Raw genomic sequence first — 18,391 nt, forward strand, 5'->3', positions numbered from 1 at the left:
TTTTGCAAGAAAAGTTGATAGCAAAAGTTGAAGGAAAAGAATATGAATTCCATAAGGATTCAAATGAATCATCAAGTTTAGAGATATAATTTGCATACCTACAAAAGAAGAGTTGAGAAAGCTGATAATGGAGGAAGCTCATAAGAGTAACTTAAGTATTCATCCGAGTTCTACAAAGATGTATCAAGACTTGAAGAAAATGTTTTGGTGGTCTCGGGTGAAGAAAGCAATGGTGGAGTTCCTTTATTTATATGCTAAGAAACCCTAGACTAGTCTCCAAAAAGGAGAGCCAAAATTTGAATTCCAGAGTTTGAATTTTAGAGCCAAATGAAGCATGTATCAGGTGTGACTTGTCACCTAAGCACTCATACTCTCCTTGCATGGTGTGCTCAAGTAGGAGACTTGCTCACCAAGAATGTGCCACTTTTAACCCTAACTTTATATGCTTCACTCTTTGGTCCAAAGCTAGACCCATCTCCTTCTAGGTCCAAACTAATCTTCAACCAAGCCTAAAATTTGGTCCAAATACACCCAAATAAAATCTTATGCCATAATACAAAGCCTAAAATATTACTATTATAATATTTAAAAAAGAATCCTATGCTAGGTTTTCACATCTTCCTTAGCCCAAATGAACATCAACTTGGGTCTACTCAACTTAGGTGAAGCCCAATCTTCTGGGATCCTTCTAGTCGTTCCTCTAGTGGTTGGTCCCTTGGCTAGGGGTTTGCCATCAATAGTTGAGTAGTGATGTTGGTGTTGAAGCCACATGAGGAAAACTTCGCAATAAAGAAACATTGTGCACCATATTTAGAATTTGAACCATAGATGAAACCCTTCAAAGGAGGAAACCTTCAATGTTGACCATCACAGAAGGAGCCTAAGCTAGAAGAAAACCCATCATGGGAGAAAATCCCACGTGTTGATCACCATGACTGAAGCTCAAGCCATGCTCTAAAAGTCTATAAAAACAAAGTCATGCTCTATTCTTGAAATTAGAGTTTTAGCTTCTTTTTAGGACTTCTTTAGAACATTTCTCTTTGTATTTATTGAATATCTTTGTAAAAGACATTAGGAGGAACAACAACTCCTAGTTCTTATTGTTAGATTCATCATGAGCAGTTGAATTGAATTCTCTTGTATTGGGGTTAAATGTAGCTCATTTTATTCTCTGTATTGGTACTGATTTCTATTTATTTAAATGCTTTATTCAAATGTTAATGATTTTATCCATGTTAATTGCTTGGATGAATTGATCACTCATATTACTTCATCAACTTAGATTGATTTGGGAAATTGGTCTAAGTTAAGATCCAATCAAACCATCTACAACTACTAGATGCTAGGAATAGTTTTATCTGCTTTAGCTAGGTATAAAGTCTTGTTCTTAATGCAAAATCAAGGGATGAGAAATTGCACTGAGCTTGAACTCCTTAGGTTCTAAAGTCAAGGAATTGGTTATATTTAACTTAGCACTTCTAAGAACATTGAGTAATGATTTGGTATTTAGTAAATTAATAATAGTGCAATAGGAAAAGAATAGTGAATTTCAATCCCAATACACTCATTCTTATTAGTTTTATTCATCTTAAATTTGCATTTATCTTTGATTCATCTTAAAACAACCAAAGTATTGTTTCATTTCAAATCTAGATAGTTTCAAGGTTATTGATAAATTTGAACAAATACTTGTGGACACGATAATTGTTTACTAGAATTGAACTAGTGTAGTTGTTGGAATTTAACAATAGAGGTCAACAACTTTGTATGGGTTGAAACCAAAGAGCATAGTTTAATAAATTCACCAAAGTTATGACAAGTCTAAGTTACAAACGAAGTCAATGGGATCACATTCTATTCATTAAACATTTTGTTTTAAGAAGGTGACTTAACAATATTGTTGGTGTATATTTATGATATTATAGTAATTAGGGATGTGATGAATACACTTTTATGCACTCATAACTCATTTAGTTTTTGCTTCATTGAATAATATTTTTTTTAAATATGTTTTAAATGTGATTTGACCAAATGGGATAAAAATGATTTTTAAATTAAAACATTCACCAAAAAATTGACTTTTGATGATTTAATAAAGCACATACATGTTCTTGAGCATTCTAACTGTGCTTTGTATACCTAAATGTTGGTGTTGATTGGATCATTTACTAAGTTGGGCTTTCTAAATAACTATTGATTAAGGTTTTATTCTGCATAAGATTTAAGGGACATTATAATCTTAGACAATCTTGAAGAAAATATTAAAGATAAGAAGATAATCTTAGGAAAATCTTGGAGATAATATAATTTTATAATCTTGATCTCCAAGCCTTTAAATCTCTGCACAAAATATGCATAAAATCTCTAAGCAAATTCAACAATTGAAATGGACATTATGGATCTTCAATAGCAATCGAGGCTCATTATGAACTTCTATAAATATAAAGCTTTAGTGGAATCACCTCATCCATCAATCACTACCTCATCCATCCATCAACCACTACCTCTTTCGTCCTTCAATCACTTCCTCTGCCACTTTTCTCTTCATGTTTTGGGTAGTCTTCCACATAGAAGATTAATCCATGTTGGTTGATTCTTTTGTAATTTCATAATGAATTATGAGGTTAGGTGCAATTAAATAATTATTTTAATTTATTTTTTGGAGTCTATTTTCATATATTTTTCTTGAATTCTAATTATTTCTTAAAGGATTTTCTTAGAACGTGTGTTGATAATTTAGTCGTAAATTTTAATTAGGATTCTTGTCATTTTTCTTAATTTTGATAATCTTTTGTGTAAGTGAAAAAGTAAATCTTCACATGTATACACTTGGAACATGTGTAGAGTAATAAAGCACTTAGTTTGTATATGATTGGAACAAGAAAAATGTTAATAGGTTATACATGCATGGAACAACCGAGAAACTAGATGAATTAATTTACGCTTGTTTGATTAATTCAAACTTGTATACCAATTTGTTTAATCAAAAAAAATAGAAGAATGGATATTTCTTTAGTCTTAGATGCTTGGAATGGGTAACGTATAACAAGAAGTTCAATCATATACACTTAGAATGAAGGAGAGTCTTAACAAGTTAATTGAAGCTTATTTAGTTAATTTGATGTCTCTGTTTATAAATCAAAAGAAAGATAATCATTTGACAACCAATGAAGAATTCAACTATGGAAGAGTCGAAGGATCAACTTGTCCTTTTATTTTTATTTGTTTTTATATCTTTATTTCTTTTACTGTTTTAAATCTCTCATTTACTTTTATATATATATATATATATATATATATATATATATACATATGTATACATATATATACATATGTATACATATGTATATATATATATATATGTATATATATATACATATATATATATACATATGTATATATATGTATACATATATATATATATATATATACATATGTATACATATGTATACATATGTATATATATGTATACATATGTATATATATACATATGTATATATATGTATACATATATATACATATGTATACATATGTATATATATATATATATATATATATATATATATATATGTATATATATATATATATATATATATATATGTATATATATCTAATATGTTTTTGCAGACTTTTATAAGTGTTGTTCTAAGTGAAGTTCTTGCAAATTCACTAGAAGATGATTTGGGTTAACTTAGTGCTTTCTATTTTTATTCACTTTTTGTGCAACAATGCATTAGAAGAGTGACATTTATTTAATAGTTCCAAGGACAACTTATCAGGATGACAAGGGAGCAACAAATGTTAAGTCAATGTCTTGTCATGAAATTTGAGATTAAGACATTAGGAAGATATATATACATATGTATACATATGTATATATATACATATATATATACATATGTATACATATGTATACATATGTATATATATACATATGTATATATATGTATACATATATATACATATATATACATATGTATATATATATATATATGTATATATATCTAATATGTTTTTGCAGACTTTTATAAGTGTTGTTCTAAGTGAAGTTCTTGCAAATTCACTAGAAGATGATTTGGGTTAACTTAGTGCTTTCTATTTTTATTCACTTTTTGTGCAACAATGCATTAGAAGAGTGACATCTATTTAATAGCTCCAAGGACAACTTATCAGGATGACAAGGGAGCAACAAATGTTAAGTCAATGTCTTGTCATGAAATTTGAGATTAAGACATTAGGAAGACTTAAAAATATATTTTTGCAAATTGAGATGGTTCATTCCATAAAGGAATTTTCATATTTCAACAGAAGTACGTTATTGTCTTGCTTGAAGAAACAAAAAGACAACCTACAAACTAATTAGTACTCCAATTGATCCAAATATAAAGTTTGGAAGTGTAGAATAGGATATTAAAGTGGATAAAGAAATGTATCAAAGACTTGTTGACAATCTTATTTACTTATCTCACATTCGATTATATGTTGCTTTTGTTATGAGTTTAGAAAACCAATTTATATAGAACCACAGAAGTCTAGTTTACAAGTTGCTCTTAGAATTGTTCAATATTTAAAAAGAATTCTGAAAAGAGGAATTTTATTTAAATGAAATAAGAGTGTAAGTTTTTAAGTATATACAAATATAGACTATGATGGATCAGCGTATATAGGAGATCAACTACCGATTATTACACAATAGAAGCATAGTTACTTGTCAAAGCAAAAAAACATAATATAGTAGTGAGATCAAGTACTAAAATCGAATTTTGAATAATGATCTAAAGAAAATTTGAACTTCTATACTTGAAAATCATATCGAAGATCTATGGGGTTGGGTTATATTGTGATATTAAATATAGGAGTTATATTGGGATAATAAAGTAGGATAAATATACGAGATAAAGTTTTTCTTTTTACCTTATCAATTTTGTAATTCTATTCGATATTATATGTATTTTGCTATGAAATACAATCTCCTTTTTAATTTTTTCCACATGGTGTTTCCTAAATTTTCGCTTAAAATTAATATGAGAAACATTGTTGTATAATCCTCCAATAATTTTATAATGAAACAAATCTCATTTCAATATTTTATCCCATAGTTAGTTTTACATAAAGTTAAAAAAAGTGGGATAAAGCAAAAAGATTCTGGATAACAGTAAGCAAGCATTAACTTTACCGTCGATTCCCATCCATTGCCACTACTCTAAAGCTATCTTCCCCAAACACTCACTCTTTCGATTCCCATTCTCCTCTCTCCCAAACCTTTCACAGAAACCCAATTCACCTTGCGGAGAGGGTGATAAACAGAAGAAAATCTCCTCAATGGAAAAGCTCTGAAATTAGGGTTTTTTGGTTGAAGAAGAAGAAAAAGGAGGGCATGATGAAGCGGCTGTGGGGTGGGCCCGGAACGATTAGCGGGTTCCTCTTGAGGTTTGGGCAATGTGCGTTTGGTGCCGCTTCAATTGCTCTTATGGTCACTGGTTTTGGCTTCTCTAGCTACACTGCTTTCTGGTATACCACTGTTCTTCTATTTTTTTTTCCTTTTTATTTTGATTTTCCCTTGAAAGTTAAGTTAAATTGAATCCAAGTTGATTATGTGTGTTGTTTTGAGGTTTTCTAGTTTAGGGTGTGATTGGATTGGGGGCGGGTCGGGTGGGTGGGGGTGGGAGTTAATATTTCATTTTTAGATTTAGTAAGAAGAGTCTGTTTGCAAAGGAAAAACTTCTACATTACCATTTTTAGAAGTGGAAAATTAGAAGAAAAAATGAAAATCAATATTTCCAAAGTTGAAATAGTTTGGTCTGTTTGGAGAAAGTCCTTTAAAGAAACTTGGAAGAAAAAAATAATAAGAAGAAAAAAAGTAAAATAAGTTTTACCATGGTTAAAAATAACTTATGCACATATTAAATAGAAAAACTGGAGAAGTTACATGAGGGAGTTTCTATGATTAAGTTTACGGAGAAATTCATTTCAGTTTTTTTTTTTCTTATTTTTTCTTTTAAGCAATCCCTATTTATGAGATCATTTGTAAATGTTACTATATGTTATTTTCTTTACAATTTGATGTCTAACTCAAACTATTACAGCTGATGCCACCATCGTTAGGGAGACTTTAAAACCCTGTAGTTATGACTAAAATGCTGGATGTGGACGGAATTTTGAAAATTTGGAGTTTAGCATTTGTGAATCATATACTGACAATGATGCCACTTGGGATTGAGGGTGAGGGGTATCAAACAAAATAGAGGAGTGAGTGAAAAATGGAAATTTCAGTTGACGGATGTGATGATGTTGTATTGAACATGAGCGTAGAAAATTGAAGGGTGAACTTTATGTGAAAACTAGCTTGAAAAAGCTTTATTTTAATTGTGATTTACCACAAATTTAGTGGGTTGTCAAACTAATTCTTAAAAGTGAAGGGGAGGAGGAGTTACACTTTTGTTTTTAGTTTTTTCCTAATTGAAAAAGAAAAAAAAAATGTTTGTTTATTCTGAATTTTCCAGTTTCCAGTTTTCCGACCTACTGAATGTTTCATATAAGATATTAACATAAATCTCCCCGAGGCGAAATTAATGTAGGGAGGAGAGTAAACTGACCTTGACCAGTAATGGAATTATAAGAGCACAAGGGTGAAGATGGGTTTGGTATTTTCTTCAGTCAATCTAAATATAGCTCAGATGGGGCCTTTTGAACAAAGTGTGTTTAGGGTGTGCTTATAGCCCTATAAGTTATTGGTCTTTTTTTTGCTAGGTTCTAGGTGAATTTATTCAATCAGGTTGATGCATGACCCCAGCTAAAAGCTCGAGCTTATGGCTTGAATATGGGCTGGTACAAAATTCCCTACGGGATTGAAAACTTTCATATACATTTTGATGTATACTGCAATGTGGACTTGGTGGTTCTTTTTTAGCATGATGCTGACGGTGTGCTTAAAAGGGGGTGAGACAAGTTGGACTTCGTGTCCAATCAGGAAACTAATTGCGCAGTCATAACTTATGAAGGAGGTGCATTGTTTGCATAATCTTTAGTTCTCAGTTTGAACATAACATAATCAATGGCACCTTCTATTTCTCAAATTTTTGCTAGTGTGTTTCAGTAGACAACTTAGTTAGGCATTTATTCAATAATCTATTTTCAATTTTGAGTATTTTTCATAAATTTGGCCTTGAAACTCGTGAAATGAACTGGAAATTACTTATAGACAAACTTTACCATGAAACTTATAGATATCAGCTAATTAGCCATTTTATAAGCTGAAATAAGCTCCATAAGATCTACACAACATATTAATTTGTTGCTTGTTGATAGTGTTAAAAATTTGAGTGAACAAGATTTGAACTGAGTTTGTGTTTGGAATAAAATAAAATTTGATATGATTTGATTTCAGTTAATTTGATTCAGAAATCAATTTCTTTGTTTGGAAATTATTAAGAAAGAGCTAGGCTTGAATTGATTTGAAATCAAATATTATGCTAGGAACTCCTCACTCTGAAAACAAATTGGTATAGTTTTATTTTATTATTTTACTTGAGGTAGGCTGCAAAGTAATAAGGTTAAAGTAGTTTATTTATTTAATCAAATCAAATCCTGTCCAATCCTACTTATTTGGTAGGGTTTATACATTAGAATGAATAAAATTCATTGAATTTTGCTAATGAAGTCAGTTCATATTTTTTTAAATTCCAAATACAAGAAATGACTCCCATTTTCAATGTTTCAAAATACACTAAATTACTATGAAGTTAATCAAGCCACCTTAGCAGTAATTTGCGGGGTGTGCTTGTGAATTTAGATAAAACACTACGTAAAACGTTGCTCTAGTGTGGTTTTGTCGTCAAGGAATGTGCAAATGACTTTTCACAGCTAAATGATGGTGACCATGCGCTTTGGTGGCTGGTTGCATAAGGTGTTCCACTAGATACACCATCAGCAGACTGCCATTGCAACCTCCCTTTTACTTCCACCAACCACCCACTCCTCCATTTGGGATCTGTGGCAAAAGTGAAGCCATCTTTTCATTTTCTAGTAGGAGATACTCTTAGCTGGCTGCTCAATGAGTTAGGGTTTGAGGTGTATTGAGCCATGTGGCCTAAACTTTTTCTGTGGTTTTTCTTTTTGGGTTTTTTGGGCTTCAATTTGAATCCTGCTTAGTTTTTCTAGTTCTTTTTTTTTTTTTTTTTTTTTTTAACTAATGTACTCTAGCCTCTAAAGGCTCCTTGCTATGAAAAAGTGTGTGTGTGTGTGTGGGTGGGGGGTTAAGTCATTGTACCCGACCTCCTCACCATTGCATATGCTAATTGATGGTTTTCGTATTCCAATCCATGACCAATTGATCACCAAGACACATCTTCTGTTGTACCTAGGCGCACCCATCATAACATATAAACCAAAACTAACAGTGACAAAATACTCAATAAACCTTAACATGTATAAATGAAGTTCTATTTCAATTCAATTAACACTTTCCTCACCAAATATATGTTTGCCCTTCCTGAAAGTATCCAGACTCTGATTTGCTCTAGAAATTAGCTGTATTGTTTTTGTCTTGTTCCAAATCCTACTGATATCGTGATGGTTTTATATTTATATGCTTTGTTGATTGTTTTGAAATTGAGCAATGAATGAATGTAAAACTCTAGCCCTGAATCTTGCAATTCGATCTAATGGGAATAACAGGAAATTGATTACTTGTTCCTGCCCCAATAGTTTGGTTAAGATACTAAAGGGTTGTTTGTGTGTCTTCAATGGGCCTTGAGTGTTTAAGTGCAATGCACTGGATCTGAGATAACATTGTCTACTGGTTAAAAGTATACTTAAATGTATACTACTTAATGTAATTTTCTTTTTGTTGGTCTATTAATATATTAAATTGAAAGTGATTCTTTTCTTTTTGTTTTTTGTCTATAGAGTGTCACATTTTCTTTTAAGCATAATTCTATGGTACTTCCTTGCACTTTTCAGCTATTTAATTGCATCAATGGGACTTCAATTTCTCTGGAGCTTTGGACTTGCATGTCTTGATATTTATGCCTTGAGGAGAAAGAGAGACCTGCAAAATCCAATTCTTGTCAGCCTGTTTGTTGTAGGCGATTGGGTAATACCACTCTCCTCATCTTTTTATTTTCGTGTAGAAAAATAAATTCAGACACGAGCATGCCTACACATTGAACATGAATTCAACTTCTATGGTTCGTATTACCAAATACTTGGATAGTTAGAAATGCATGGAGTTAATTATTTTTGAATTGCGAATGTCTGTGTGACTTCGAGTTGTGTGAGGTCCTATTTAAGCTGCAACGTATAAACTAGTCAGTACGTGCCAATTACAACTTCATGTCTCGGCCAGGTTTGTAAACATAATATGCTTGTTAAAGAATGGACAAACTTCATAATTGAACATCATTTGATCATTTATCAACCATGTAGCAATGCAGAATAGTGTTTCTCTATTTGATTTATCTAATGGAGCTGGTGAAAAACTAAACTTATAGACAAGTCTGGCTTCGATTTCTGATTTTTTTTTTTGTAATAATAATGGCATTGGAATCAATATTTCCCTTGTCTATGCCACTTATTTTATAATCTGATTGAAAATTGATGTGATAAGCTTGTGGGTCATATCATAGTGATTTATGAAATGCAGGTAACAGCAACTTTATCACTGGCAGCTGCATGCTCATCAGCGGGAGTTGTAGTATTATACTCAAGAGACCTTAATATGTGTGCGACTACTAAGCGTCTCACATGCAACAAGTATCAGATTTCTGTAGCCATGGCTTTTGTGACCTGGGTTCTTACAGCAATGTCATCGCATGTGATGTTCTGGATCTTGGCCTCAGTCTAGCTTCACGTATTTCCTTTGCTAGATCCCAAGACCACCATAGATATCAAGGTATCTTGTTGTAAATTTTGTTGTATCAATACTTGCCACGACATGTAGGCAAATTTTTCCATGTTGTCCCTTCTCAAAACTTTGATTGATTTTTCATTTTTCAACCTTGCCACGCCAACCTCAGTCCTAGATATAGATGCTGGTTTAATGTAAAAGCTTTGACATGATTCTGTAAACTTCCTTATTGTAACCAAGATATTCTCCTTGTGCTGGGTGCATGCGTTTGTATATAATCTTGTTCGTTCACCACCTCTAGCCAAATTGCCCATAGTATTTTACTTTGATCCAGTTATTTTTGAGTTTAATATTCTTGCATTGTTAACATTAAACCGGTTTTCAATCACATATTACTGTTGATATAATCTTTAAAATAATTATTGCACCACTCTATAAACTAACTATGTATGATGATTTCTGATTGAATGAGAGTGTAAATATGTCCTACTTAGATTCACTCTTGCATTTATGAATGTGGACCCTTACTAGAAGTTGCATTAAGTAGGTAGGCCTTATCACTGGTAAGACATTGGCCATTCCTCAACATCATGGCTCCATATCATGCTTTCTTCCAAATTCCCCCCCTTTCTGTGGGTCCCGTTATCCATTAGCCTTGCGTTTTAATCACATTTTTGTTCTGATTGACCAGTGTGTGATTCCACTTGTGTGCTTTAAAATCATTCCTCATTACACTGTTACATGATAGCAAAATAGCGTATCATTTCCAAGTATTCACTTTCTTCAAGGACTAAACCAGTCATATTAATGGAAGGTGGGGATCTAAATATTATGAAACATCTACGAAAGTAAGGATCTCTACTCTACAAGTTATTAATATTACATAATCTAATTAATAGATTAGGGGTTCTTACTAAGAAGATTACATTTACTAAATTTCATTCAATTTACAAATGATTTAACCTTGTGTTTGGATGAGATAATTTAACAATTCTCACAATTGAATTCTCATCATTTTTTAAATAATTTGTTTGGATAGGGTAATTGGAATACCATACATTTGAATTTCTTGTTTGGATAAGATAATTAAATTTCTTATAAGATAAAATTTTATTTTAGCAATATTTATTTTTAATATATAAAATTTTTAAATTAAATTTAAAAAATATTGATGAACTTAGAATATTTAAATAATATTTAATAAATTAATTTAAAAATATTAGCCAACTTTTTAATATTAATTAATATTAAAAATTCTGGATCAATAATAAAATAATTTTATATTAATATCGATTCATTCTATCAAAGAAATATATTATTAATTACTAATTACTTCATTTATAAACAATAAAATAATTAAGTATAAAAATCACAAACTTAATATATAACGTAAAAACACAATATCATTAATGTGATATAATTAATCCACAAATATAACATAAATCCATAAATTGATATCACAATTAACCAAACTCATTATTATATCATATCTTATTTTTCTTCTTTTCTTTTTCAATGTGTAGATGGATTGAATGCAAGTGAAACCACTGATTGTTTGCAAAATTAATAAATGTTTTTATTATTACAAAATTTTAGTTATGTGTAATTGTTTAGTATTTTATAATTATTTAAATTTTTTTCTAGTTGTTATTTTATACTTTAATTTGAGATTTATACAACTATAATATTTTTCTTTTAATATTGAATATTTTGATAGTATTGATGCATCCAATTTCCATGGTTGAGGTGATGAAGCTTGGATGGAGATGGTAGCAGAAAAGAGAGAAGGTATATTAGTTCGATGAAGTGTGATTAAATGTTCTCTAGAAAGGTGAGATCTAAAGGAAGGAGACTAGAGGAAATTCTAGGGAAACTCTAACCAAAGTGACTCTCAAGAGAAGGAAGGTTTATACATTTTATTATCCATTAGAGTTGAGCCTCTTCAAAGATGATCTTGGACCCAAAAAGACTGTTGAAGGCCCAATAGAGCCCAAACTTCCTCTAAAATATTGATCCAAGTTTTGACTCTTGTATAACTCTTATTTAATAAATGACATGACTGAGCGTATGTCATCATCCTCTCCCTTTTGAGAAGGAACTGACCTCATATCTACATGATGTTTTATGACAACCGTCCTTTGTTGTAGGCCATGTTGCTACTGCTTCCTCCTCGATCAAAGACCAACCTACAATAAGCACTAAGCAACAAAGTAAGTGTTATAGTTACAAACATATTGAGAAGATAAACTCTCTCAAGAATATTTTAAGCAAACTCTAAATGTTCATACACCTTATATTAAATGAATGATAAATATATTTATATCAAATGAATGATAAAGGTATTTGTACTGAGGAGCATTATTATTGGTTATGCGACTGTGGAAGGTTTGATCAACAACCACCATGAGTTTCTCCTACAACACTTTTACATTTTCATTATTTTCCATGTGCATAACAATAGTGTGTGCGACTATGGAATATTTGATAAAAAGGGATTCATGATTTCTAGATTTTATGTTTTAATTTGTTTATTTGAGATGGTTGTTTGCGATCATGGTAGAAAGAGAGGAACAAAAATAGTGGTAGCATATTTTTCTTTTCTCACTTTTCGATTAACTATAGAGAATATGATATGTAAAGTTGAATTGGTTTTGAAAATAAAATTAAAGTCTATAAAATTGCAATTATTAACAAAAGTGGGTATAAGTGGAGTATAAGTTGAAAAAGTTAAGTTTAAGTATGGTTTTAGTTAATGAATCTTAGTTTTAGTATTTATAAGGAAAGTTATTTGTTATTTGCAAAACTTAAAACCATGATTTCTAATTCTTTTAAAGTACATTAATTTTGATTTTTAATTTTTTAAAATTTTTTTTCTTTATTTTTACTTTTTCCAAATTTTCAAATCCCTAATTTTGATCGTAATATCTATTGCGACATAAATAAATAACATATTTCATAAATCTTAAAATACCACTGTAATACGCCCAACTTAATTTATATATATATATATATATATATATATATATATATATATATATATATTTGAATAACAGTTGTATATAATCCTAAAATTAAAAGCAATAGTTCGTAATTTTAGAAAGACTAGAAATCATACAAAAACTAAAATCAAAACACGTTCATTTGGAAAAGATTAAAATATATTTAACAAAAATAAAAGTAATGAGTATTGTTATCAAATCATGTCATAATCAACGAAACAATCATAAAGCTAACAAGAGTAAGTATATACTTTTGGTTCAAGATGGTATATATCATCACAAGCAAAATTTTGAAGTGGAATTAGGTTTACACGTTGAAACTTCAATACATGCATAATATATACAGTGAGCAAAAAACAATATCCCTCTCTACACGCCACCATCCACCAAACTAAACATAATTATAAACTTAGAAGTATCCTTTTTGTGCAATTCTAGTTAATTGACAACATAATTTCAACACATTTTTCAAATTATATACTCTCATTTTGCCTCATTAAAAATAAAAAAAAAATCTAATGAGTCTAGATTCTTAATTGATTTTTTTTTATCTTGTCCTTTTGTGGCATCTTTAAAATAGATAAATATATTAAAAGTTCAAATATAGTTTAATCTCTATACTTTTATAAATAATTATTATAAAATCATACTTCAAATGCCAACAAAGTTTAAGAAAGATTCAATCTATAAAAATAAAAACCTAATCATTCCATAAATTTATAGGAAAGTTAAGACAGAACAAACAATCATTCCTTCACTATATAGAACAAATGACCCTTTGGCCATGAAACAAATACATCTTCATAAACATCAAAACAGGTATTTACAATTGCACAATACAAACATGCAAACAAGCACAAGACTCCTTTAGGGTTATCCATGCTTGCAAGCTCAAACCAGGACCAAACTTGATCCAAACTGGATCCATTGAAAGAGTCAAACTTAACTTGAACACTTAACAATAAGGCATTAACAACATTCATGTACTGAAACATGATGATGATGATGATGTTCATGTTGGAACTCTTGGGAGATTCAAGTTACAAGAAGGGGATCGATCAGAAGAAGAAACCATGACTTGGGTTGCAGAAGAACCAGGCTTAGAAGAGGAAGAAGAAGAAGAAAGTACATATTCTGATCCAAACAGAGAGGAAGCAGAGGTTTGAAATCTGCCTGAATCACCTGGAAGCTTCATGTATGAGTAAGAAGGTGAGTCACAAAGCCATGAACCTATTGGCCCTTGTCTTCCATTCTTGTACTGCATTATAGCTTTGTACACAAAAGGAATGAGACCCTCCATTTTTATGTCTGAAAAAACAGAGCAAAACAGAGAAAAACAGGGGAAAAACAGAGAAAGTGAAAGATTTTTTTGTGAATTGGATTGAGGGTGAGAGGAGAGCAGAGAGGTTCTTGGGTTTAAAAGTGTGTGTGATGACGTGGAGTAATAGCATGAATTGGATTCCAACTCTTCACGCTAAGCCAGAAACATTTTGAAAGCTCTTTGCCAAAAACAAAAAATCTCATTGGAATCAAATTTTTTGTTCATCCCACTTTTTTTTCATTATTATTGTTTTGGTGGTTTGGCTTGATGGGGTTTCAGCTTTTAGAGTAAGATTGGTTGGTTTGATATGATTTTTTGTTTTGAATTTATCCACCATTTACCTTGGATTATATCTCTAATTAGGGAGTGCATTTCTAATTTCATTATTATTGTTTTATTCTCCAATATTCTTTTAACTTAATAGAAATCCTAATTTTTTTTTATATATAAAATTTACTAAATGGGTCCTCATGTATTACGTATTTTCTCCCTCTTATCATCAATTTCTTAGTTTATTCCTTAAAACGTCTTCAATGTCATCAGTTTATGATACTTGTTTTAACTATCTTATCTTCTCTTAAAGCAATTAAAGAACTTCTATATCCTCTAATCATATTTAAATTACTCATATATAAATTATATTCAATAATAACTTGAAAAATTCACATTTATTTATTTACACTTAATTTTGTTTCAAATAAACCATAACCGCCACATGTTCCAACCCATTAAAATTTTACAAATATTGTATTTTTAACTGAAGAATATTGAAAGATACCAATGATAAAGATGGTGTTTTTTCTTGTAGAAAATTTATAACTTAACCCTTGTGGCTCTTTTAGTTTTGTCTTTATTTGTGTTAAGATATATGGTCTTTATGTGCAAATGATGAAATAAAAGTAAACGGACAAAACAAAGAATGAAATAATGTAAACAAATCAAATTAAGAATGTAAAATAGACAAAAGATAGCATAAAAATAAATAAATATTTGTATTTGAAGCCCTTATTGAGAAGAAGCAAATAATTAAAAAAAGTTTTTCCCAACTCATTTTAATGTTATTTTAATGTTATCTTGTTGTTGGTTAAGATGTTGTTTTAAAGTATGGTAAGTGATAAAATGTTTTGTTGATTCTATAGGGCCACTTGTATGTGTGTAGGATTTGGAGTATAAGATTTTATGAATCATGTTTCGCACATTGCCCACCCAAAATTATTATTTTAATCATCTTCTTCTCACAACTAACCTCAAAATCAAAAGGTTTTTAATGCTTTCATTCAATCCAACAAATACCAATAATGATGATAATGATAATAATATTTATTAATTAATTTGTTCTATTCTTACTATACTGATTTGATCGTGTTTAACTACAGTAATAATTTAAATGATTTGATATAATTCATATTCTTTTCTTATATGACATTTATTAATAAATAAAGAACTTGTTTGCTTTTGGGGATACATTCTGAGTTGTAATCTACTAAGCTCTTTAACTGTGCTTGTTAATTATCTAAATTATTTACAAATTACTTTAATCAATAGATAACTCACTTGATTATAACCCTTGGTTGCTCTTTATATAAGACACTAAGTTGACAAATAACTTAATCTAATATAGGATAATTTTTAAGTTTAATTAAGTTTTAAATTTTTTACAAATTTAAGTATTTAATTGTTATTAATTTTTTGTTAAATGTTTAATATTTTTATATTTTTAATCGAGTTTTTATCATTTTTTTTAAAACTCGGTGACATAAATATTATGTTGTTTACTTGTTTCATTAATATAAAATATTTTTCTCATTAAGATAAAATGTTTTATTAAACACGTGTTAGATAATAAATTTGTTAATGCATATTTTGTTGAATGCAACTTTTTTAATGTATGTTTGTTTTAACTTTATTAAAAATATAATTATGTATGTTCATCAATTACGGAAGAATTTCTTAAATCTAATTAAGAAATATAGGATTATCCAATATTAACCCATTTCTTAAATAAACGAATCGTCAAAATTATCATGTATTTATAATTTATCTATATGTTGTTAAAGTATATTTCTCAAAGACTAAACTAATAAATTGTTAATGCAATGGAATTGAACTCACATCACACCTTTCAAATAAGATTTAGAATTTAGAGATTATGAGTCTAAAAAAAATTGAAAGTAAATTTTAATCAAAGGTATTTTGGATAAATTTATTTAAAAATACTTCTTAAAAATAAATAATTTTTTTTAGCTAAAAGTAATTCATATGCAAGTCACAAAGTAAAATTTTAAAAAAATATCATATTTTTTTCACTAATTAATTTATTCATCAACTTATTTTTACTGATATAAAATTAATATTTTGTCCTATTTTAGAAATTCTTTTAAACTTGTTCGAACATGTTATATAACAATGACTAATCAAAATTTTCTTCATATCGTATTTGTTGGAAACGTAAAAAGGTTAAGATTCTAAATTTTCTTCATAACTTTACTATGATTTATCTATCTTTAAAGTTTTGCTTTAGGTGTAAAAGTTAATATACGCAATATATAATAATCTAAAACCAATAATAACTCACGTTAATATTTATATACAGACAAATTTAACCTACTTAGTATAAATTATATCACCCCTGTGTCCTACAATAACTAGTTTATATAAAACAAAGAATATTTGGTAGACAAAGGTGAAAATATAATTAAACGTACATTTAAAATCACATTTTGATTAAAATGTAAATTGGTTCGTCACATCATTATTTTAAAATTTTAGTTGTTTATTAGTTTTTATATATCATTTGAATTAAAATGGGTTTCATCGTCATGAGAAGAATCTTGGACTTAAAGAATGGGATTAATATAAGACAATTAATGTCATTTTCCACCTCCAATAAGAGTTTTGCTTCAAACATCATATCAATTCCCTTAAGATAAATCAAAATCAAAATCATGAGAAGAATCTTCCATTTAAATTAATGAGACAATTACAATATAATTTTCCTTTCAAAATAAGAATTTTAGCTTCAAACATCATATCAATTCCCCTTAAGAAAAATTTAAATAAAAAACCATAAATTATGTTATGTTGCTGCTTTAAGTTCATTAGGACTGAATTTTCTTAAATAAGATTTTCTTAGTTCAAATAAAAAATAATTTAAAAGATATTAATATAATATGAAGTAGATAATAAATATTTCTAACATGGATATTAGTTATAAATAAGGGTAGTGCCTCTTCGTATTTGTTCTATATAAACACTCAGGTATAGAGATTCCGTGACTTCTTCTCGAGAAAAGTCATGTAACTTTTAATTTTCATATGATCAACTTCAAATTTTTTAAAAAATAATATAAAAAAAAATTAGTTAAAAATTGAGCAAGTTTATGCTATTTTTTTTTTGGATTTGTCTCATTTTTTATTGGGTATCATGAAAAAATATGTGCGAGTTTTTCTTTTTTTTTATGCTTGGAAGTAACTATGAATACCCACAAGTATTTTTATGTATATTTTTTATTTTAAATAAAATTATTTATAAAAAAGTCTTTAAAACATAAACTTAGATAAGGAAAATAGTTTTAAAGTACAATTCAAATAAAATTACACATTAAAATATAAATATAAAATAAATCTAGTCTTTCTAAAAGGAAATTTTAAATGAGTTGTACCATAACATAAATTTTAAAAATTTAACTTATTTAAAAATAACTTCAATTTTACCATTCCAAATAAAAAAAATAGAAACACATGAAGTCAAATTCTAAACCGTTCTTCCATTATTAATGTTTTTTTTTCTAATAACTTTATTCTGATCACATGAATTTATTAAATATATATTCAAATAAAATTCATTAATAATTATTAATGGTAGTGGTATCACAAGTTAGATACCATGATACTCATATCTTTTCATCAACAAATATGTAATTAAATATATGTATCCACTGCTCACAAGTATCTATTAAATATATCAATTTAGTATGATAAATGGTTTGTACTAAGATGATTAGTTATAGAAAAGTTGTGTTATGAGTTTTTGGTTTGTGGAATAAGTTAGGTGAAGATGGAAAAGAAGAATATGTTGAAGCTTGATGAAATCGTGGTGTGAAAGTGTAGTCTAAGGTGGTGAAAATTTCGCTATTGAACTTGCTTTGGAAAACAACAAATTAAACAACAACGTGAAGGCAACATCAACTTTTGCACTCTGCATCTATCTATTATTGTTCATGCA

The 18,391-nt window shown here is 28.9% G+C and overlaps 2 protein-coding genes across 2 annotated transcripts; one reads left to right on the forward strand and one right to left on the reverse strand.

Annotated features, from left to right (window-relative positions):
* Positions 1 to 5,163: 5,163 nt before the first annotated feature.
* LOC114165958 (CASP-like protein 5B2) lies at positions 5,164 to 10,147 on the forward strand. The gene is made up of 3 exons (XM_028050598.2): positions 5,164 to 5,511; positions 8,962 to 9,094; positions 9,644 to 10,147. Exons 1-3 carry the CDS (start codon positions 5,378 to 5,380, stop codon positions 9,842 to 9,844), a joined length of 468 nt encoding a protein of 155 aa, XP_027906399.1. The 5' UTR covers positions 5,164 to 5,377; the 3' UTR covers positions 9,845 to 10,147.
* A 3,427-nt stretch (positions 10,148 to 13,574) lies between these two features.
* Positions 13,575 to 14,348, reverse strand: LOC114166442 (uncharacterized). The gene has a single exon (XM_028051177.2). The coding sequence runs from the start codon at positions 14,144 to 14,146 to the stop codon at positions 13,859 to 13,861; it is 288 nt and encodes a 95-aa protein (XP_027906978.1). The 5' UTR covers positions 14,147 to 14,348; the 3' UTR covers positions 13,575 to 13,858.
* Between the last annotated feature and the right edge of the window lie 4,043 nt (positions 14,349 to 18,391).

This window comes from Vigna unguiculata, chromosome 10 (assembly GCF_037176805.1).
Source record: "Vigna unguiculata cultivar grain cowpea cultivar isolate G323 ecotype 2 chromosome 10, ASM3717680v1, whole genome shotgun sequence".
Classification (NCBI taxonomy): Eukaryota; Viridiplantae; Streptophyta; class Magnoliopsida; order Fabales; family Fabaceae; genus Vigna; species Vigna unguiculata.

Bases quoted from the DNA above. Each gene is read 5' to 3' on its own strand.
- LOC114166442 (XM_028051177.2), bottom strand. From the start codon at position 14,146: ATGGAGGGTCTCATTCCTTTTGTGTACAAAGCTATAATGCAGTACAAG.
- LOC114165958 (XM_028050598.2), top strand. From the start codon at position 5,378: ATGATGAAGCGGCTGTGGGGTGGGCCCGGAACGATTAGCGGGTTCCTC. The intron at 5,512-8,961 runs GTATACCACTGT...TGCACTTTTCAG, and splicing joins TCTAGCTACACTGCTTTCTG to CTATTTAATTGCATCAATGG. The intron at 9,095-9,643 runs GTAATACCACTC...TATGAAATGCAG, and splicing joins TGTTTGTTGTAGGCGATTGG to GTAACAGCAACTTTATCACT.